General features: G+C 39.4%; 1 protein-coding gene across 1 annotated transcript; it reads left to right on the plus strand.

Annotated features, from left to right (window-relative positions):
- The first annotated feature begins 4690 nt into the window (after window positions 1-4690).
- Window positions 4691-12652, plus strand: LOC141002595 (C-type lectin domain family 4 member E-like). The gene is made up of 6 exons (XM_073473952.1): window positions 4691-4760; window positions 4852-4953; window positions 5419-5586; window positions 7217-7359; window positions 12248-12351; window positions 12496-12652. The coding sequence occupies exons 1-6, from the start codon at window positions 4691-4693 to the stop codon at window positions 12650-12652; spliced, it is 744 nt and encodes a 247-aa protein (XP_073330053.1).
- The last annotated feature ends 10816 nt before the right edge of the window (window positions 12653-23468 follow it).

Genomic DNA, 23468 nt, shown 5'->3' on the forward strand with positions numbered 1-23468 from the left:
TAATCTTGTCATTTGTTTAATTTGCCATCTCATTTATTTACTCTGAACTATTTAGCCAAATAAATATATTTAACCGTATATTGTCTGTGGAGGTTTGCTTTAATGTGGAGAACCAATGGTAACTGTGTGTAGAAGTCACTACTTTAGTTATGAGATTGAAGAGATTTGAAATTGATTAGAATTGATTGATATTGATTGAAGTTAACCTTGTCTAGTCGAATTTGATTAATTTCCTCCGGATTAGTCAGAGATAAAAGAACAGAGGTGGTGCCCCTATTCACGAGTGCTTTATTAATCTCAAGTGATTAATAAATTAAATTATAAGTAGTGTTTCTCCTACATAATAATAATAATATTAATAATAATAAAGTTGTTTGATCTCATATCTGAAGGGTCTGCATGTCTTGTTAAAATTCTTGTTGCACAAACTAAATGCAGCAGCCAGTTTCAACGACACAGCCAAGTACTTTCAGCATAAGAACCCTAATGTATTTGTAATTGACATTTCAAGGTGATGATACTGTACACTTGATATCTGATGTGAAGGTTACCATGTCGTTCTCTATCAAATGGAAATCACCTGTATGTTCCTGAAAGAACTCACGTTACACTTATAAGGTACACAAAATAATAATGGGTTAACTCTGGTGACAAGACTACACAATTTGGTATTACCTAATTATGCTAATACTATAATTACCAAGTACTTTACAGTAATTCCTGGTAACTCTGCAACTACAACTTTTCATTATATCACTGATTTTAGTTTTTTCTAAGCAATTTTCCCGCATGACAACATATTTAGCAGGCTGTAAATTAAGGGGTTTCCAAATCTACTACTTTAAACTGGGAAAATGAACACAGAAAACTTGGATTTACAACATGTATTTGTCTACACTTGTAGAGTCATAGGCCATGACTACCAGAGCAGCCTTATTAGTGCCACAATTGTTGTACATATGTTATACAGAGTAAATATTAGCTACACAAAGTTTGACCTTCCAAATTTTATTTTTTGTTCAATCTAGACAACTTGTTGAATAAAGACATTTATGCTCACGTTCACTGCTTTTCAGACTCACCAATTTTCCAAACTATTATGACCCCTCTCTCAAATTACATCATAGTTACTATAACATTTCAAAGTCCATTTCAACAAACAGTGTATTTATGCCAGAGGCAGAGCTGATACTGCGAATTCTGAGCTGTAGTTTTCCTGGGAAACTCCCCGACCTCTTCAGCTGTTGTTGTGCCATTGTGCCACAATTAATATCACTAAAGGGGATGTCCGACATACAATCGTTTCCTCTTCATTTCAATTTCAAGGTTCAATTACATACTTAATCGAATAACCCACGTTTGAATTATAAAGTGTTTACGTGTGTTAAAAATGGTGGTTGCTAACAAGTGTCTAAATGAGACTACAGAGGTTGTTGGGGACATAAAATTTCATCACAGTGAACATGGAGACTAATCTACTCACTAGTCCGTCTTTACAGGCCGACTTTAGTTACAAACTACTCTAACTCTAACTTTAATACTCATAGATTAATCAATTTATAGTAACGTGAGTAACTTGGTGAACCCAGAGAGAAATCTAGGCGCTGTATCATAGGCACATGGACTTGTTTCAGTTTCTTGTAGACGTTTCACCTCTCATCCAAGAGGCTTCTTCAGTTCTAACTGAAGTTTCAGAGTCGTAAGGGGCCACTAGTGGGCAGTTGGTCAAACCAGCCTTCATTTGGGTTTCTAAGGCTAGCTGAGCCCAGGTGTGAATGGTTGTTAAGCTGTCTGGGGAGTAAACTCAGTACAGCATTGTAGGTGGGTGATAAGTAATGTCTTAGGCCACCTCCTCTGTTTAAAGACGGTTGTTTTAGTTTGACATAGATAGATTCTTTTACTCCTCTTTCAAACCATCTGTCTTCTCTGGCCAAGGTGTTTACATTGTTGTCCTCAGAGGAATGATTTTTCTCCTTCAGATGTAGGTGGACAGCAGAGTCTTGACCTGAGGAGTTGGCCCTCCTGTGTTGTGCCATTTGTTTATGGAGAGGTTGTTTTGTCTCCCCAATGTACAAATCTGTGCATTCCTGGCTGCATTGATCAGCATATACTACATTACTCTGTTTATGCCTGGGTGTTTGTCCTCAGGATTTACAGGTTTCTGCCTCAGTGTGCTGGTAGGTTTAAAGGGAACCGGGATATGATGTTTATTAAAGATCCTCCTGAGTTTCTCAGATGTTCCTGCGATATAGGGAATGATGATGTTGTTACGTTTTCTCATCTTCTCCTCTTTGTCTGCTCTGGATCCAGCTTGTGCTCCAGTGTTCGACTCTCATCGCGCACTGGAGCACAAGCTGGGGGTCATCAGAACCCTAAACTATCCGGCTTAGACCGTGCCCACTAAGTCAGAGGGGAAGGAGAAGGAACAGAAGCACATCAGGGGAACACTTAAAACCTGTGGCTACCTAAACCGAACCTTTGTCAAAACCAAATTCTGTTTCTTACTCAACTACTGTGCATTACCAAAAGGTGTTTAGGGGGAAACCATAATGCTGTTTGTTTTTTCTTATGCTTGTGTCTGCAAAATGTGTTTTTTTAAATGAACAAAGGAGACGAAGTCCACTAAAAGGCTCTTTGGTAGGTGAAAGGTTGTGACAACTTTGGTTCAGGCCTGACAAATAAAAAAGGAAGTGGTGAAATGCCACAGTGTCTGAATAGGACTGATATGAGTGTTACAGTTTTTCTCAGGTTGAGTTTTAATGCTTTTTTCACACGAGTTTTTAGGAACAGATATCTTTAATAGTGCACTGAGTTAGTCTTGGTGATTAAAAGTGATGACACAGCTTCACTTATGAACTGTACACGTTTTCAATAGTCTCAAGTCGGAAGTACCTTATTGTACAATAATAACAATACAATAACATTATGGTTTGTCATACATTTCAGTTATTATTATCATTTCAACACATTTACACTACAAATGGAAAGTCGACTCAAATCACAGTATACAATTCATAATTTCCTCATATTCTTTCCTTTACATGTTTCCCCAAATTTGAGTTCTTTTACTATACAGTTTTTAAGAAAATTAATGGGAGGGTCAGCTCAAATTACATTATTATAGTATTGTCAGGGTCATCTTGAACAGGATTCCAGGCATGTTTTGCCACATAAAGTCATAAAAAAGTACGGCTTCAAAGACATTTTAGCCTGGGCTAAGGAAAAACTGTCTGCCACATGCTTTCCTACATCTGGTGCTCTTGTCTTGTGAATGACTATATCTATTCTGAACAAACAGGCCTTTTTTCATTTTTCTTTTCTAATGACTTTATTAATTTTGTTGCACAAAATAGAAAATTTCACTCATCTTGACAGACTATGAAACCACTAAATTTTTGTGTTCTAATACCCGTTGATGAGAAGAAAATTCAGTGACCAAAAGATATGTTGACCCTCCCAGATAAACCTGCTTATACACCGATCAGCCACAACATTGAAACCACTGACAGGTGATGTGAATAACATTGATCATCTCATCACAATGCGATGTTCTGCTGGGAAACCTTGGGTGCTGGCATTCATGTGAATGCCACTTGACACGCACTACCCATCCAAACACTGTTGTGGACCAAGTACATCCCATCCATGATATTTTTCTCCCACAGGATCTGAGTGCAAGTCCACGGCTTCCTCTTGTAAATACCTGATCAACTCTGTTTGAGCACAGACTCTATTGGGGATTGACTGGGTCTGGTCTCTTTTTTTGCTAAGGAGGTCTGCCAGTTTCCTTTTCTTGTCTCTGTCTGTTGAGGCACTGGGTCTTGGCTGCACAGCTCCATTGTCCTGCTCATCTAAAGTCTCTCCCTCTTCATCGAGCTCAAAGCCAAACAGGAGAAGTAACACTGGGTTTCAGGACGAGATATGGATCGACCAGGTTGTAGCAAACAGGTGCAAAGCGCATCGTTCTGGGTGGCACGTTCTCCGATCAGAAAGTTAAACTGCCACTGCGTCACCATGAGGGAAAACTTTCAAACACACGGCGTGAAGAAAATAGGTTACACACAATTGTAATAATTACTATTTTTTCAAAAAATATAACTTTTACCAGCAAACATTGGAACACCCTAAAAGGCCTTAAAAAAACAAACAAATGAACAGCGGCGATAAGCTTGACTCTGCAGTGGGGGTGACGTGATTGTGTCACCGCGGTAACCGTGGCAGGCCTGCTACAAATACTTGTGGTAGAATAAATGTGAGAATACGATAAATATTATAATATGATGTAATCAATAAATATAAAGTTACATCATTGAGGTAAAGGGGTCTCTGATGGGTTCCGGTGGTTCCCCACACATTCATTCACTCCTGTTTTGAGGTAGTTTGAAGTCAGCGATCCAACATGAAATAATCCATTCATTCTTCCTGAAATAAAATCTCTATAATGCAACTATTTCAAAGTTTTAGAAAAGTGTCAATTGAAAAGGACCTCAAACTTATTTGTGCATGTTCATGTGACATTACACAAATGTGGAACTTAGAGATATTGAGTGGGTGGTGGATGTTTACCGTGCAAACTATTTTCATCACTTCTAAAAATGTGTGATTTCCTGAAACCCTGAGAGAAGTTGAAACCACCATCATCATTCACATGAGCCGACCGTTTAGGAGAGAGTTGGTCACCTTTTGAGCGATGGAGGACATCTATGCAAATATTGACTACAACAAGCCTGTCGACCCAACACCTTCAACGAATCAGACAGGTAAGAATGCTCACTCACACAGATGGGTTGTGCATATTGTTGTTGTATATCATCATCGGTTATGATTATGGTATGTCTTCTCTGTGTTCAGGTCCCAGGAGCTCAGAGAGGAGGTTTCATGGAGCCGTGGTTCTCTGTCTGGGGCTGCTCAGTGTTGTCCTGCTGGTTGGACTCATCAGCCTCGGTGTCACCTGTGAGTCTGTTTTTCATAAGTCAATTTCAGGGTGAACTTGTGATTTCAGGAGCATTATTCTGCTCTGAAACATGCACGTGTTCTACCAAAATGTCCATGTGCCATCATTTCATGTGATCTCTTCTTTTTCCCTTTATGAATATGATTTTCCAGCCGTGGTAAAAAGGGATGTATTCAAGCAGCTAGTGCAGCAAAATGACATAGATGAACATCTGTGGATGATCAAGAGCTGAACCATGATTGAATTCAGGTGCAGGTTGTTCAGTGTTTTGATATTTGCTGGGGAAAGATCAGAGGATATTATTATAAAGACTGTACAACACTGTTTGGATTTCAGGTTCATTTCAGCCTTTAGGTTGATATTTCATAGACTGCATAAGCAGAACGAACATCTTCCTCAATCTTAGGATTAGGATCATTTTGACTCAAATATAGAAAATTTAGTGAATCTTGATTTTATTTCAGACCGGGATTCAGCCACAGAACACTCCACTATCAAAGCCAACCTGACGGAGCGTCTCCAGGCCAGTAATGACAAGCTGTCCTCTGTGTCTGAAGAGAGAGACATGCTGAATGACAACCTCACTTCAGTGTCCAAAGAGCTGGACAGACTTCAGCGTTTGTCCAAACAGAGTGAGTGCTCGCCTGCCTGTGTCAGTTCTGCACAGCTGTCTCTTAACATGAAGGACATGATCTGCCACAGCCTCATTTATAGAACACCAGTATCCAGAGGACATGCTGATGGGACACTTATAGCCTACTCTCAGTTCTGTAAATTATATTTTTGGCCAGTTTGCCTTGTACCAATAACTTTATTTATTCTTTTAAATCATTCAAACAGGAATATATTTATGTTAAGGCACCTTTGTCACTTAGATATCTTAATAGTTTCCATATTATATGTTTTTTTAATGCTATGTCTTCAGTGTGGCCATTGACTCTGTGACAGGATCGTTCTTCTGTTCCACACTTGAAAGACTTTCACTTCCTTATAAGATTGTGATCCACCTGATGAAAGTGCAGCCTTTTTTAGGGTGGAATCCAATTTACAATATGTTTGCTCTCTGAAGATCTTTCCTTATTGCCTTACTTTTTGAGTTTATTGAGTTGGAAATAATGCTCAGGAAAGTATCTCGAGGGAACACAAAAGTATTGCTTCTATGGAAGATCTGAGAGGCACGTGAACAAAACAGTTAAGGAACTTCAAAAGATTAACAAGAGAGAAAACGATTCAGATCAGACTTTGAAAATGGATCGCCAGATTTTTTTGTTCTCACTTGCCTCTCAGGGCTTCTGTATAGAACATTGTCATACAGTATCTTAATAGTTAGTGCTGTCAAGAAATTAAAACAATAATCTAATCAATTACAGGCTTTGTGATTAATTAATCAAAATTAATCAAATATGCCAATATTTTCCGTAAGCATTTAAAAATATTTCATTGCAAATGTATTTTGGTAGATGACGAGTGAATCAATGAATAAGTGGACATTCTAAACTTTAAAAGGAGCTGATATTTTAACCTTCAGTCCTCTGATGGTACGAAAATTCATAACTGCACAAAACATTGCTCCTGTAAACAGTTCCATCTGGGCGTTTTTATGTAGCCCCACTCCAGTGTGTTTTGGTATTAATATCCATGCTAAAATCCATGCTATTGCTATCCATGCTAATGATGTTAACCGTTTGAAAGTTAGAAACACTGGCTGGAGTGGGACTTCTCCATTCAGTCTGCTCAGCAGCGTTTGGTTATCACCTCCATCATGTTTACAAAGCTGCTGTTAATCTGCAATAGTTTTTTAACAGGTCATTTTTTAATGTAATTTATTAATTGAAATGAACGTGTTATTTTTACAGCCTTATTAATGATCAAACACAACAGTGGCTTGGCCCTTCAAGAGAAAAACGTTTGGGCACCCTGCTTAAAGCCCCTTCAAAGGTGGTAGTTAAGGTTTTTACAGTTCAAACAGGGTTCAAAGAGGTTGGATCAACTCTTCAACACATCTTAATGATTTAAAAATATACACATCTTAAGTAGAGATCAATAGCCTCAATTCAAAACATTGTCATTTAAAAATATTCTGTTTTTGATAAGTTAATTTGTTCCATTCTGGTTTAAGTCCTCACTGTATAATAAATATCAATTGATATCAGTTAACAACATCTTCATCCAAAGAACATGCATTTAATCCACAACCTCTCAAACTGAACAACATGAATCTTGTCTGATCTTTAATGTCACTTTGTTTGATGCTTTTTCCAGAGAGAACTTGTCCTGCAGGATGGAACACGTTCAGTTGTAGCTGCTATTTCTTCTCCACTAAGACTGATTCTTGGGAAAAAGGCAAACAAGACTGCAGAGACAGAGGAGCAGAGCTGGTGATCATTGACACTTATGAAGAACAGGTAGTGTGGAGTTATATATAGATTGTAAAGTGACCTACAGGTGTGTAAAAAAAATTGACTCCTACATGCCTTCTTACCTTCCTAAATACTTTATGTGCACCTCAGTTTTTGCCAAGACTGTCATGATTCAGTGTCTTGTTCTTGTGTTTCCTGTTTTATTTTGATATTATGCCCTCATGTGTCACTTCTTGCTTTTCAGTTCCTCCTGTGTGTTTTTTCCCTCCCAGTGTTTTTCCGTTCATTCCCTCACCTGTCCTTTTCCATCCTCACTCCACCTGTTCCTGATCCTCTCGTTAGTGTGTCTGTGTATATATAGTCTTTGTTCTCCCTTATGTCAGTTCGGTCCATGTTGTTCCATGGTACTCCGTCTTGGTCCATGATCCTCCGTGTCCGTCTGCCTTCCCCAGTGTTGCCACCCTGCATTCTTCTCCAGTGTCTCCTCCAGTGTCTCCCCATTGGTATGTTTGGATTTCGATTCCTTGATTTTTCATTTGATTTGTACTTGGCTTTTGTTGGACTTTTAGTTTTATGTTGCTACTTTGTTTTTTGTCCTTGTTACTCATTTCTGTTTTTTCTAGTTCTCTCTGTTTTTGTATTTCAGCTTTATTTTATTATAGCTCGCTTTTTGTTCCCCTACTCCTGCCTCCCGTGTGGTCTCTGTTTGGGTCCTCATTTCGTTTCCCCTCAAAACGTAACAAAGTGTAACAAAGACCCTAAAAAAATTTATGGAACAAATTACTGAAAGACAGACAGATAACAAGGACATTAATCAGAAACAAAGCCCAGCGAACCTGGCGGGAGTTTAGCTGCTTGTCCGAACACAGTTAGGCGAGATTCTTATGGTCAGTCCACACGAGGAAAGGATGGGCAGCTCCCTCCAGCCAATGTCTCCATTCCTGGAGGGCGAGGACGATGGCCAGTAGCTCACGGTTGTCAACGTCATAGTTCTGTTCAGCTGGAGAGAGGCGGTGATCGCTGTGACAGGACGGCTCCTGCTCCGGTGTCAGAGGCGTCAACCTCCACCACGAACTGTAGACTGGGGTCAGGATGAGAGAGAACCGGAGCAGAGGAGAACAGCTTCTTTAGATGGACAAAAGCTTCTTCAGCTTCAGAGGACCAGAGAAAGGGGAGCTTGGTGGAGGTGAGCTGAGTCAGGGGGGCTGCCACACGGCTGCAGTTGCAGTTGAAACACAGATAGAAGTCGGCAAAACCTAGAAAATGCTGAAGTTGCTTACGGTTCTCAGGAGTCGGCCAATCAGTCACTGCCTGAACTTTGCTGGGGTTCGTCTTCACCGGCCCTCACTCAATGACGAAACCCAGTAAATCCACGGATGGAGAGTGGAAGTGACAAACTGGTTCAGCATGTTGCAGAGAACATCGTTGACCAAGGCCTGGAACACTGCAGGGCATTGGTGAGACCTAAAGGCATGACTTGGTACTCGAAATGGCAGAGAGGAGTGTTAAACGCGGTCTTCCACTCATCTCCTTCTCGAAAGTGTACCAGGTGATAAGCATTGCGCAGGTTGAGCGGCCTGGTGGAGAGGTCCACACGCTGAGTCACTGAGAGGGAGAGGGTATTTGTTTTTAATTGTTATGTCATTCAGACCTCTGTAGTCGATGCATGGCCTTAAAGATCCATCTTTTTTAGCAACAAAGAAAAATCCTGCCCCTACTGGTGAGGAAGAGGGGTGAATAAGTCCAATTGTAAGTGAGTTGGTGATATAGGTCTCCATGGCGTCTCGTTCAGGGCAGGTAAAGTTGTAGAGACAGTTTGTAGGAAGAGAGGCACCAGGAAGTAGGTCAATCAAACAGTCATGTGGTCTGTGGGGAGGTAGTGAGAGTGCACAGGCTTTGCTAAATACGTTGCTAAGGTCGTGATAGTCGGAGGGAACAGAGGAAAAGTCAATGTGCTCAGGGGTGGCAGGACTGGAGCAGTAGCAGGAGGGGGCAGCAGAGTGAAGGCAATGGGAATGACAAAATATACTCCACTTCTGAACGCTGACCAATCAATATGGGGGTTGTGAATCTTAAGCCACAGGAGACCTAATACGACTGGGGAGTGAGATGAAGGGATAAAAAAATTAATAGTCTCTCTATGATTACTGGAAAGAAGGACAGTGAGGAGAGCAGTACAATGAGTGATTTGAGCAAGTAATCTACCGTCAAGTACAAAAACGTCCTTGGAAGAAGGGAGAGTCTCAGAGGGAATGTTAGCTTGGGAGACAATGTCAGACTCAATGAAGTTATCATCAGCACCTGAGTCAATCAGTACCTGAAGTAGGAGAGTCTGTTGAGGCCACGAGAGAGTTCCTTGGAGCTGGAGGCGAGAGGGGGAAGAGGAGGTCGCAGTCGATCGGCTCATCAGCGCCCCCCTGTTGCATGATGAGCCTGGTCTTTTGGCAGCTGTGTGCAGAGGGAGATGGCATGTCCAGGTTGTCCACAGTAGAGACAGTCTTCCTCTGAATCTCTGCTGGCATTCTGCTAGGGTGAGACACATCCTGCCAAGTTGTATAGGCTCTTCAGAGGGTATAGATGGAGATGAGCATGTGGCATATATATGGGGATTCTAGGCTGAGGGTTGGTAGGCGCTAGTCTAGTGGCCATTTCCCTACATCTTCTCTTAACCTATTGTCTAAATGTATAGACATTGAAATGAGGTCCTGCAGGGAGGTGGTCTCATCAAATATAAGCCAATTCATCCTGAATATTATCAGCTAGATGCCGCTGAAAAATCACTTGTAAGGCAGCATCATCCCACCCAATTTCTGCAGCTAATATCCTGAAATTGATGGCACAGTCTGCAACTGAGCAAGCCCCTTGTCTGAGAGAAAGTAGATGTTTAGAAACCTCCTTACCCTGTACCGGGTGATCAGATATTTTTAGCATTTCTGCAGAAAATAAGGGATATGACTGGCAAAACAGGGAATGTAATTTAGACACTGCTACTGCCCACTGAGATGCCCTATCTGTTAACAAACTCTTTACAAAAGCAATCTTAGCCCAGTTGTTGGTCAAAGACTAAGGAGCATTGATGTAAAATTTGCCCAAAATTTCCTAATTCTCTGGAAAACCTTGCTGGTATGGGAATGAATGGCTCATGTGAGGTAGTGGAAGTAGTTACAGGTGTAGGTGGAGGAAAAGCAGGGGGTGGTGAGTTGAGGGATTCCAGCGAGATGGTTGAGAGCTGGGTCACCACTTGGTCCATGCGGCCTCTGAGCTGCAAAACGCTGGATGTCAAGCCTCGTAGCACGTCCATTAGAGAGTGTTTGCTCACGTTGTCCAACCATGGCTCCTTGAGAGGAGAAGACATGGCGCGAGTGTTCGGTCTCCGCTGGGTCCATGGGGCCAGATTGTTCTTTTAAGGTGGGGTTTTTCTTTGACCCAGAATGCAGAGGCTGGAGGCAGTAAAACAGTTCAAAGGTATTTATTTACAACAAAAGGCTGGAACGTTGAGAGAGAGGAGGGCAGGCAGGCAAGTCGAGTGGTCTGGAAGCAAGGAGGTGAAACACAGAGGTGAGCAGGTGGAGCTGCAGGCTGAGCGGTGAATCATTGAGGGTACTGCACACCAGGGAGGAAAAAACACGAGCATGAGACAAAATCCCACAGCAAAAACACTGAAGCATGAGCACACAAAAACGTAGCAACACTAGAAATACTTGGATAGCAAAAACTTGAGAGTTGAGCACGGGTATAGTCACCATATGGGATGGAACAATCTGGCACAGGAGTAGTCAAGGAAGAGTATTAGGGCCAGGGGTGAGAATTTTTTTTAATTATTTTGATTATGCACTTCAAGAAAAAAGTCGAAATGTCGAGAATAAAGTTGAAATACAATTTTGTAAATAAAGTCGAAATGTCGAGAATAAAGTTGACACTTCGAGATTAAAGTCGACCTTTAGAGACTACATCAAACAGCGCATATGACGGCCTCAACAAAATGCCTTGTGTAGATGAACCGGTGAAACTGCACTTCAGAATCGGCTTCAGTAAAAGAGAAATTATTTCTCTTGTAGCTCATAAACACAGTGTAGTTGTCAGTATTAGGACTTTGAAGAGATTGTGCCGAAAACTTTGTCTGTTCAGAAGGAAAACCCACACAAGCATGGAAGAGGTGGCCGCATTAGTGCAAGCTGAAATTGAAAGGATGTAGTAATGGCAGAGACCGGATGCTTGGGCAGCTCGCATACCTGTCAGTCGCTCCTAGGTCACTCCCCTAACTTGATTTGAGGGACCAGAAGATTCGACTTTATTCTCGACATTTCAACTTTATTCTCGACATTTCGACTTTTTTCTTGAGGTGCATAATGAAAAAAAAAACGTCCTCCTCTCATTTTTTTCCCTCATCCCTGGCCCTAATACTGTTCCGTAGTGAAGAGACCGGGTTGATATAGCAGGAGTTGATATATGAGTTGAGTTGAGTTTAATATCCAGACAACCTCTGTAGTCTCATTTAGACATTTGTTGGCAACCGACTTTCTAAGACACGTAAACATTTATAATTCAAATGTGGGTTATTCAATTAAATGATAATCTATCTGACATCACCATTAGTGATATTAATTGTGGCACAATGGCTAATCAGATTGTTCCCCCTTTGCCTCCTTCAGAATGATGTTTGCCTCACACACACACACTTTTTTTCCCCCTCATACAGAGAACACCAAGTGATTCATGCCCTCCCATCTTTTGTAATGAATTTATATCTATACTTGTATTTACTGTGTATTAGCTATGATGATCAGGTTACAGTAATAATATGTATTATATCCTGCTGTGCTCATAAAAGTTTGAAGTGAATGTTATTGTATTATTCAGATGAATCACTATTAAACTAATATGGTTCAGACTTAGCTAGAAATAATGGCTTTATTTCCTTTGCCTTGAACAGGAATTCATCTCTAAAACCATCAAGGAAGATACTTGGATTGGTTTGAATGACAGAGAAGAGGAGGGGACCTGGAAATGGACTGATGGAAATCCACCAACTGTGACGTAAGGCAAACAGTAGATGTTCAGCACCTTATTTGAATATAGACACATAGACAACTATTGTACATTACTTGAGTCATTTCTGTCTGATTGTTGGAATAATTGTTATCACAATCAGACTGACTTACTTCCTTAATAACCTCCTAGGTACTGGCTGAAAGGGCAGCCTGATAATGGTGGTCAAAGCCAAAAGTGGGGTGAAGAGGACTGTGTACACATCCAATCTGGTGGGAATGCCAAAGAAAGCTGGAATGATCTGCGGTGTGATAAGTCTCTGAAGTGGATCTGTGCAAAAATGCCTTAGTGTTAACATGAGTTTTGAAACAAAGCATTTATAAATACTTTGACAGTCTGGGAATTGAGATCTCAGTGTGATTTCTTCAGAAAAGCTGAAATTGAATTGCTTGTAATTACATGGGAGTTAGCTAATACTTAGGTTGTTATTGGGCATTTAGCATTTGTATCCCTTATTATATCATAAAGACAGGCTGTTAATAGGCAGATAATAATAATAAAGTTGTTTGATCTCATATCTGAAGGGTCTGCATGTCTTGTTAAAATTCTTGTTGCACAAAATAAATGCAGCAGCCAGTTTCCACGACACAGCCAAGTACTTTCAGCATAAGAACCCTAATGTATTTGTAATTGACATTTCAAGGTGATGATACTGTACACTTGATATCTGATGTGAAGGTTACCATGTCGTTCTCTATCAAATGGAAATCACCTGTATGTTCCGGAAAGAACTCACGTTACACTTATAAGGTACACAAAATAATAATGGGTTAACTCTGATGACAAGACTACACAACCTGGTATTACCTAACTATGCTAATACTATAATTACCAAGTACTTTACAGTAATTCCTGGTTATTCTGCCACTACAACTTTTCATTATATCACTGATTTCAATTATTTCCAAGCAATTTTCCTGCATGACAACATATTTAGCAGGCTGTAAATTAAGGGGTTTCCAAATCTACTACTTTAAACTGGGAAAATGAATACAGAAAACTTGGATTTACAACATGTATTTGTCTACATTTGTAGAGTCATAGGCCATGACTACCAGAGTAGCCTTATTATTACCACAGTTGTTGTACCTGTCTTATACAGAGTAAATATTAGCTACATAAAGTTTGACAATCAAAATTTTACTTTTTGTCCAATCAAGACAACTTGGTGAATAAACATTTATGCTCACGTTCACTGCTTTGACCACAATTAATGTCACTAAAGGTGATGTCAGACATAATTGTGTCCTCTTCATTTCAGTTTCAAGGTTCAATTACATACTTAATCAAATAACCCACGTTTGAATTATAAAGCGTTTATGTGTGTTTAAGTGATGGTTGCTAACAAGTGTCTAAATGGGACTACAGAGGTTGTCAGGGACATTAAATTTCATCACAGTGAACACGGAGACTCATCTACTCACTAGTCCGTCTTTACAGGCCGACTTTAGTCACAAACTATTCTAACTCTAACTTTAATACTTATAGATTGATCAATTTATAGTACGTGAGTAACTTCGTGAACCCAGAGAGAAACTTCTGTCAACATACCCACATTATATTTAGTTTGAAAGACACCGTATGTACACAGGTGTTTATCTGTGGGGCTTAAAAGCTTATTTAAACATATTCACATAAAAAATTGTATTATTGTAACCTAATCATTATAATCAAATATTACCTAGAAGAAGAAAAAATGAAGGACTGCATTAAAAAATTGATACGATCATGCATAATGTCTGTTGACACAAAGACATCTTGATGAACATGTTGTCCACAGGGAGACAGAGTAGTTGCTGTTGCAGGTTTCATCTTTACGTTTAGATATGTGCTCATTGATACAAACAATTTTCAGGAAACTGGCTAAAGCAATGTAGTGTTTCGTATGTGAAATATTTAGAGGGTCATGAATTTTAAAATGAACACATACAGTTGCAATCAAAATTATTCAACCCCTATTGCAATAAACAAATTACACAAGAGCTAAATAGTTAAATAAAACTAATATTACAAGGATTTTATCCAAATTCAACACTAAATCCTACTTTCAGTGAAAAATATTCAACCCCCTGAATAGAATTCCTCATAAGAGCACACATTCGCAAATCAGGTGTGGTCTCAAGCACACCTGATGCAACCAATCAAGGGCTCAAAGTCAAGAGAACTGTCCAAAACGTTCAGAGAAGAGATCATTGCCTTGCACAAACAAGGAAAAGGATACAAAAAGATAGCAAAGGCACTGAATTTTCCTAGAGATACAGTTGGAAGCATAGTTCGCTAGTTTAAAGTTAAAGGAACAGTGGCTACACTAACTGGACGTGGCAGAAAGAGGAAGCTATCAACGGCTGCCACCAGAGTCCTGAGGAGGCAGGTGGTCAAAACCCTCGACTGACTGCAAAAGACCTGCAGCAAGACTTGGTGGCAGCAGGCACTGAGGTTTCAGTTTCCACAGTAAGGCGCATACTAAACGCTGAAGGGCTCCATGCCCAAACTCCAAGACGTACACCACTACTGACCCAAAAGCACAAGAAAAGTCGGCTCCAATTAGCTCAAAACTATATAAATAAGCCAAAGAGGTTTTGGGATTCTGTTCTGTGGAGCGATGAAACAAAACTGGAACTTTTTGGGCCTATGGATCAGCAGTATGTCTGGAGGAGGAAGAATGAAGCATATGCTGAAAAGAACACCCTGCCTACAGTGAAGCATGGCAGTGGCTCAGTGATGCTCTAGGGCTGCTTCGCTTCCTCTGGCACTGAAAACCTGCAGCGTGTGGAGGGCAAGAGGAAGCTGAAGCTTGGGCATCATTGGACCTTCCAACACGACAATGATCCCAAGCATACCTCAGAGTCCACCAAGGTTTGGTTTCAGAAGAAGTCCTGGAAGATACTAGAGTGGCCATCACAGTGGCCTGACTTGAACCCCATTGAAAATTTCTGGTGGGACTTGAAAAAGGCGGTTGCAGCACGCAAACCCAAGAATATTAGTAAACTGAAGGCCTTTGCCCATGAGGAATGGGCTAAGATTCCTCAGGAACGCTGCCAGGAGCTGGTGTCTGGCTATGCATCACGTTTGCAGCAGTTCATAACAGCAAAAGGGTGCTCTACTAAGTACTAAAGATGCTTGTCATGAAGGGGTTGAATAATTTTGAGACTGCAGTAGTCATTAAAATCGGCATTTTGTGTTGAATTTGGAGAAGAGGTAACAGGACCAATTGAACATCATCCATCCTGCAGGACAGGTTTTCAAGATTTCAAGATTGTAAGATACAAAAAACAAGAGACATCACAGATTAACACTCATGTCAATGCATATGCAACATTAGGCTGTGAATTGAGATTTTCTGGGGTAACGTCAAATGGCCTACCTTCAACACCCCTGGACCCGTATATCCCCACCACAGATTAATAGAAAAAATACAAGGTATTGTATTGTCACAGTAAAAATAAACTAAGAAAAACATACAAAATGTACAAAAGTGATCAAACGTCAGTGTCTAAAAGTTATATTATAACGGGATGGTCTGCCATCAAGAGGAAATCTGAAATTGTATTTCGTTGTCCTCGGAATTTCTTTTTCATCCGATTATCACCAGGTAATCAGACTTGGTTACTGTAATCCCCTCCTCTTTGGCTTACCTACTTGGGGGTTAAAGATTTGCATGTCCAGAATTCAGCTGCAAGTGTTCTCCGCCACACTGGGTCCTTGGAGCACATCACACCTACCATTCAATGACTGCACTGGCTCCCAGTTAAGTTAATTTATTTATAATTTTACAACACTAAGGTTGCAAAGCAAAACAGTTTGAGTCCTTTTATGGTACATCACAGAAAAAACACAATATATTTCATTAAAAGTAGTGTTGATGATGAATTGAGGAGTCTCTGTAAGAGCTGAAGAAAGAAGCTGCTCTGTAGTCACCAGCTACAATGAAAATCCCATGCAGTTGTTTAGTCATGTTGCTTCTGATGACGTTATACAGTTCTTGTAGTGCCTTTTTTGAGTTTGCATCCGTGTCATCAAGTTTGGCATGGACTTCCCCGTTAACCTAGGGCTTCTGTAATGTAGTAGTGTAGTAACACGCAGAGAAAGTCCACAGTTTTGTCACTTGTCCATAATCATACATGGTGACTTAATCATTGATTTTCTGAGTAAAAAATGTCACACAAAAATAATACAAAGCAAGTAAATCTTAATACTACATGCAAGGACTCACTCTGTTTGGACAAATTCTGAAGCCTTTCAGAGTCTTGAATCAGCGAAGAGACCTTGTTGCCACTGGCCTGGAGACACTCAATCAAGTTGGCTTTGACAGTAGAGAGTTCTGCAGCTGAACGCTGAACGGAGTCATGGTCTGAAAGACACTTCTTAATATGATTTAGACTCAGAGTGGACACCAAAGCCAATGAGTCCAGTCAGCAGGACAACGCTGAGCAGCCCTAGACCGAGACCAGCAGCTCCATGAAACCTCCTCTCTGAGCTCCTGGGACCTGAACACAGAGAAGACCAGTGAGTTCACTCAATGATACAACTGCATTAATGACAGATGATAACACACATTCCTACAGAGTTCAGCCTGTCACTCAATATTCTCACCTCTCCGATTTCGTCATACTTTTGAGCCAACAGAGTTGTCATGTTCAACATTGACATAGATTTCCTCCATCGCTCATGGGAATCTCAAGTGTTCTGTGGAGGATCAGCTCTGCTGCACAAGTTGGTTCACACTGAAATGAGGAATCTCTTGTTGGGTTCTGTTTTTCTTAATTCATAAGAAAGTCACATCTCAGAGCTGCAAAAATTAGTTTCTGGGAGAATCGTCATGCTATCTCACTTGAAAAGGGAAGTAGAGTGAAATATAAAGATTATAAAGGAAAAACTAATTTTCAAGATTATTTAACTATATGGGCTCCTTACATTTGTTATACATTTAAGTCAACATTTTTTCTTATGAAACTTCTTAGAGTGGGTTTTTCATTTGCTGTTCATATGTAAAATGTTCATACTTACACCACAAATCAATTTAACAAGAAAATCTTTGACCAATGTCAAAAAAATCCTTCATTTGAAAGCAGTTGCCTCAACTACTGTGCCTTACTAAAAGGTGTTTTGAGGGACACCATAATGCTGTTTGTTTTTTCTTACGCTTGTGTCTGCAAATGTATTTTTCAACTGAACAAAGGAGACGGAGTGATAGAAGTATGATCAAGGTACAGGCCACTAAAAGGCTCTTTGGTAGGTGAAAGGTTGTGACAACTTTGGTTCAGGCCTGACAAATAAAAAAGGAAGTGGTGAAATGTCACAGTGTCTGAATAGGACTGATATGAGTGGTACAGTTTTTCTCAGGTTGAGTTTTAACGCTTTTAACACATATCTTTAGTAGTGCACTGAATTAGTCTTGGTGATTAAAAGTGATGACACAGTTTCACTTATGAATGTCACAACCTAGCTCAAAAGCAGTGATAAAAGGAACCACGGAGTGCCAAAATGCCAATAAAATAAATAATTTATTAACACAAAAGTTTAAAGTTGCAACAGACAAAATGGATGAGGTGTGTTAGTCTGTATTGTCAGTTGTGTAAATGTGGGTGAGTGGCTACAGTGTGTGGGTGTCATGTTGGATGTAAAACCAAAAGACAAGAAACCAAATGTGCATCTGCAGGCAGGGAGGAGAGAGAGTGAGAGCCACGCTGGGGACTGGGTTTTAAAGCCTCTGGAAGCACCGGGCCCAGGTGCGCCTGATCAGCCTTGTCATCCAAACCAGGGCAGAAGCACCTCTGCAGGGGAAGACAGGTTAAAGGCCAGTAGGGCCGTGCCCCCCCCCCATAAAGTCGGTGTCCCAAAGGAGACCGCCGACTTCCTGGCACAAACAAAACACTGTCTTTACTATGAACAACAAAAATACAATCAAAACACTACCTACTAAAACAGCCAGATGGTGCTATGATTCTTTTAATCAGGCTTCTATCTCCCGTCATCAGTCTGGAGACAGTGATCTTGACAAATTGAGATACTTGGGACAACCTTTAGTGGAATCTTAAACATATACAGTATATCTGGGCAAGCAGAGCTTAAGAGATGTCACTGAACAAAATAGCATAACCCAATCTATTTCTGACCATACCCTGACTGACACACATTGATAAAATCCAAATGCACAGCAGTTTCAAAACACCCCGATAGGTCACATTTTCAGTAAAGCGTTGACAGCTTAGCTGGAGTGTCACAAGTTTGGTTATGTTCAACGCTCCTTTAAAAGCTCCATTTGAAAAAACAGATTTAGCTTCTCTGGTACTTGTGTGCACATATTAAAGGGGCTCTATGTCACAATTTATTACTATTTATTATAGATTAATCACTTTTTAGTGCCCATATGTGACATGAAAAACTGGATTTTTGGGGCTGATGCTGACAGAACTGACATCAAGGGTAAAAAAACGTCAATAAAATTAAAAATCTATACCAGTAAAGGCCAATATTCTTATATAGAATAAACACAAACAAACATTTTTTTTGTAGTGACTACATTTATATATATATATGTATGTATGTATGTATGTATGTTTATACACACACACCAACACACACACACACTATGGTGAGTGTATGAGTATGAGAGAATATGTTGTTGACCAGCATGTGTAACAGACTGTATTCATGTTTGTTGACCTGTTAGGTACTGGAAGAAAACACAGCCTGATAATGGTGGTGGACATGCAACACTTGGGAACGAGGACTGTGCCCATATCATAGGTAAGGTGTAAAACCAGTCTGAGATGGATCTGTGAGAAAATGGTTTAGCACTGGTGCAGATTAGTACCTTCTAATCATGGCTCAGTTGTTAATAAGGAAAATCATTTATTATTAAATCAATCAAACTAACAAAAGATGGTTGTTTCTTCTTCATGAAACTTCCTCATGAGTCCATCCTACCCAATGAAAGTTCCTGTGTTAACATCTATTTTCCAGCATGTGAATCCTCTTATGTTACATGTAGGGGAAATCCCAGGCTGAAATTTTCTGCCAGGCTTCCAAAACTCTTTCGTTGACACTGTCGATGCATTGCATGCACGCGCATTAGAAATTGAGATTCATCATCACTACCTCAAAACAATCAGTGCTTTCAAGTCACGTAGCAGATATTTCAGCGTGACTCCACAGACATATGTTCTTTGTGTTGTCTTCCATACCACTCTGCTAGTAGCATCATGGATTCTGCTCTGCCGCGACGAATCGCCTCCATGACTCTGGATTTGATTGTGTTGTTGTGTATCGCGTTTCAAGTGACAAACAGACATTCTGAAATCGGTTTACGAGCGGCCAAAATGTCCAGATTGAGTCGTATCTGTAGAACCTGATTTGAATCTCAATTCAAACCACCTCTGAATGTTGTTTGAAATGTGATTTGATACGATGTGATTTGATTGAAATTAATCTGGATACAATCTGGGTAAAAAAATGATTTGGTTTGGTTGTCAGAACAAAGTTTAGCTAATTGACCGCATTTGTTTTGTGACCACGATGTAGTTCTTTAACAGCCTAACATGGGGATTTTTTTTTTACTTGTAAAGATTTCATTTACATTTCAAAAATGATAAAAGTGGTGTTCATCTGTGAAGATTATTTTGCTGAACAAAATGTGTAACTATTGTAAACCTGTGTTTGCCACAGATCTTATTTTCTGCAATAATCTAATAATAGTCACACTGAAATACCCCACAGGGTAACTTCCTGGTTAGCCTACAATAATCTATCATCCCTGCAGAAGCTCTTAACAGTAATAGTAGATTGAAGTACGGTGGAGGGAAACTTCGCTTTTCGATGCTAATACAACGAGTAGTCTTGTTCATCTCAACTCATCTTTTTATTTGATTTTATTGCATCTTATGCAGTTTCATGGTCAGTTGGTCAAGGCTGTTAAATCTCTTCAGTTTACCAGCTCTTAGCAGATAGAGCAGAAGGTGGATTTTGGACCCTGTTTCATTCATATATGCAAGAATAGTTAACTGCTAATAAATGCTTAATAAAGAAACACAAACACTGAGTGAAGGTTTAACAATGACATCATAGGTAAGTAAGTTAAATATATTTTGCATATGTCACTAGATAATATACTTGGAAAAGTGTATGGTAATATGCGCAATAACTTGTATATGTGACAATATATTGCATTATAGTACATCTATATTGCAATACTGTAGCCTGTGTCAGTTCTTGATTTCAGTGTAATGTTCAATTACAAGGTGAAAATATTGTCATAACAGTTTAAATGACACAAATGATACAGTCTATGAATGAACACATCTGGAATGTTATTATATTAGATCTACATATGTGGAAAATATATTAACACAATGTAGCAGAACATCCTGACATTGTTTGGCATGCTGCATTTAACATACTATGTATTGAGACATACTAAATCTTTTTCTGGCATACTAACACTGTTTAGAGATCTCGCTTTTTATGTTTATGGGATTCCAGTGAACAAATTCCTTTCTTTGTGACTTGGTGCCAGATTCATGTGTGTGTGTCTACTACTAAATGTTTATTCACACCGCACCTCTTAATTTTTCTTCTGATGTTTATTGAAATTTTAATTTCATTGTGGGAGAAACCTGAGCACCAGGAGAAAACCCACACAGACACAGCTGTCTACCTGGTACTCCTGCAGAGGCTACATGATATTGGATGTGATCTAAATGCTTGTAAATGGTTAAGGAACTACGCTGTTTAAAACATGTTATTAATAAAATGAACATTATAGTATGTGTTTTTATCAACTTTCTAGCAAATATAGTATGTATATATATATATATATATATATATATAGACTTGAGGTTGGCAGAATTTTTAAGTGGTCATGGTTTTTGTCTCGTTTCCCTACTGGTACATTATCACTATCAGTGTAGTTGTAGTCAAAGCAGATCCTGAACTCTTTTTCCACATGACATTTAATGAATCAAGTTTTTTTTATGAAGATCACAAATATGAAATCATACTCTGTCTTTATTTTCATTTACCATAACATCTCTGGGTGACATAAAACTACAGGTCTAATCTAAGGGGATCTAATACAACAGGGTTACAGCTAATGACCAGCTATTGTCCAGTGAATGCCATCAGTCTGTAGATCAGGGCAGCCCAAAGTTGGGCCCACCATAAGGTTAGATTTGGACTGTCAGATGTTTCTAGTGAAAAAAAATATGTTTTTGCTCTTTTAATTTCTGAAACGTTTGCACACCTGTGGATTAAGGTGTTTAGGAGAAGACCAAAGGCCGACAAACTAAGAAAAAAAACTCCTGCACACCGTTCACCTCATTTGAGAACATGAATACATTTCATAACAACGTTTCAGTACAAAAATGAATTTCTAAGATGTAATACTTTGCACAGGAAGTTAGTGTCTTAATATCATTTTGCATCTTGAGTAAGTGCTTTTGCACTTCCTGTTCCCTTGCTTTTTTGCATGGGTTTTTGGTTAAATGCCTTGAATACAGTCTGTGGTTAACACAGGTTATGTTTGCTCTAAAATACTTATTATTAGAATTATTATATAGCATTTACATGACTTTACAAAGGCAGTTGCTAACAAGTGGTTAAATGAGACAGAGACATTAAACATCATCACACTGAACATTCATCTTTCCAGGCAGACTTTATTCTCTTATTCTACAAATTGTAGATTTATTGGTTTGTAGTGTGTATACTATCTTGTAGTAGGAAGCTGGTGGTGGTGACGAAGTTGTGCGACTGCAATGGAGTTCGTTCATAGCCTCACATTTATTTAGTCTCCAAAAATCACAAAGTGGTGTTCATCTGTGAAGATTATCTTCCTGAACAAAATGTGTAAGTCTGATAAAGTTGTGTTTGCCACAGAGCTTAATTTCTGCAATAATTCAACAGCCACTGGAATAATCCCATAGGCCTCTTGAGGGAACAAGGATGATGCTAGCTTCCAGGTTAGCCCACAAAAATACATCATCCCTGCAGCACTACACATTGCAGTACAATAGTTGCCCACCATTAGGTTTCAGTTTTGGCCATCCAAGAGAAGTTTGGGCACTTCTGCAATAGAACCAAAAACTCATCATGCACAGGGTCTGTCTGCCTGCCACAGGCAGTCGGATGTTTCATACTTGTAAAGTTTTCCTGCCAACTTTAAATTTTCTTAAATTTTTTAATGGATATTAAGTTGTTTTAACTTAATCTATATTCTTGGGAGTTTATTGTGGTCCTTGGTATTTATATGAAGGTATTCCATGTCTTGTTTGATCAATACTGTGACTCAAACATTGATTGTAAAAATATTTGATTACTGTTAACAATAAGTATACCGATACAAGTAACATACATACAAATTGTATCCTAAAGTTCAAGAGGTTTTTGAGTAATGACATTAAAACCAAACTCCCAGCCTCCCTTACAATACAAGTTTGATTTTGGCCCATGAATCACCATTAAGTGTCAGTTTTACCCCTTAAAGGGAGGAAGTTTGGGTACCCCTGCTCTAGATTATCCATGGCCATCAGACAACCGAATGAGAAAACAGACATGATTTCTTTGTTTTACATCTTTTATCTAGTTGCACAACTTTCTGTAACTGTTTAATATATGTTTTTTTAAATTTTCTTGTGTCATTGGATATATACTGTATGTGGTGGGACATTTTCCACAAAAATCTGCTAGCTTTGAAAGTGAAGAGTGCCAAATGCATGCTTTTTCTGATGTTTCTGAGGCTTTTTTTCACCTTCAAAATTTACTCCACCTTTAGTAAATTTGTGGAGAAAAAGCCTATGGTACTGTAATTAGTATGCCTTTCCTATAATGTAAGCAGACTGTAAATCCATTAAACTTCAATTATCACATTTTTTACAGTGTAATGTCCTTCTGGGAACAAACTGCTGAATAAGAGCCAGTTGGTCCTGTTAAAAAGTAGCATGTACCTTTATTTTGATAACATGAATGAGCTATTAGTAACAACATGTCGGCAAGTATGAGCACACGCCTTAAAGGTAATATTTACTCATGGTGTGTTTTAAGTGCTGCGAGGGAAACCAAATACATAGGCAAAACAGCAGAGTGTCACTGTGGGGAAGTAGAAGTCT

This window comes from Pagrus major, chromosome 9 (genome assembly GCF_040436345.1).
Source record: "Pagrus major chromosome 9, Pma_NU_1.0".
NCBI classification, from domain to species: Eukaryota; Metazoa; Chordata; class Actinopteri; order Spariformes; family Sparidae; genus Pagrus; species Pagrus major.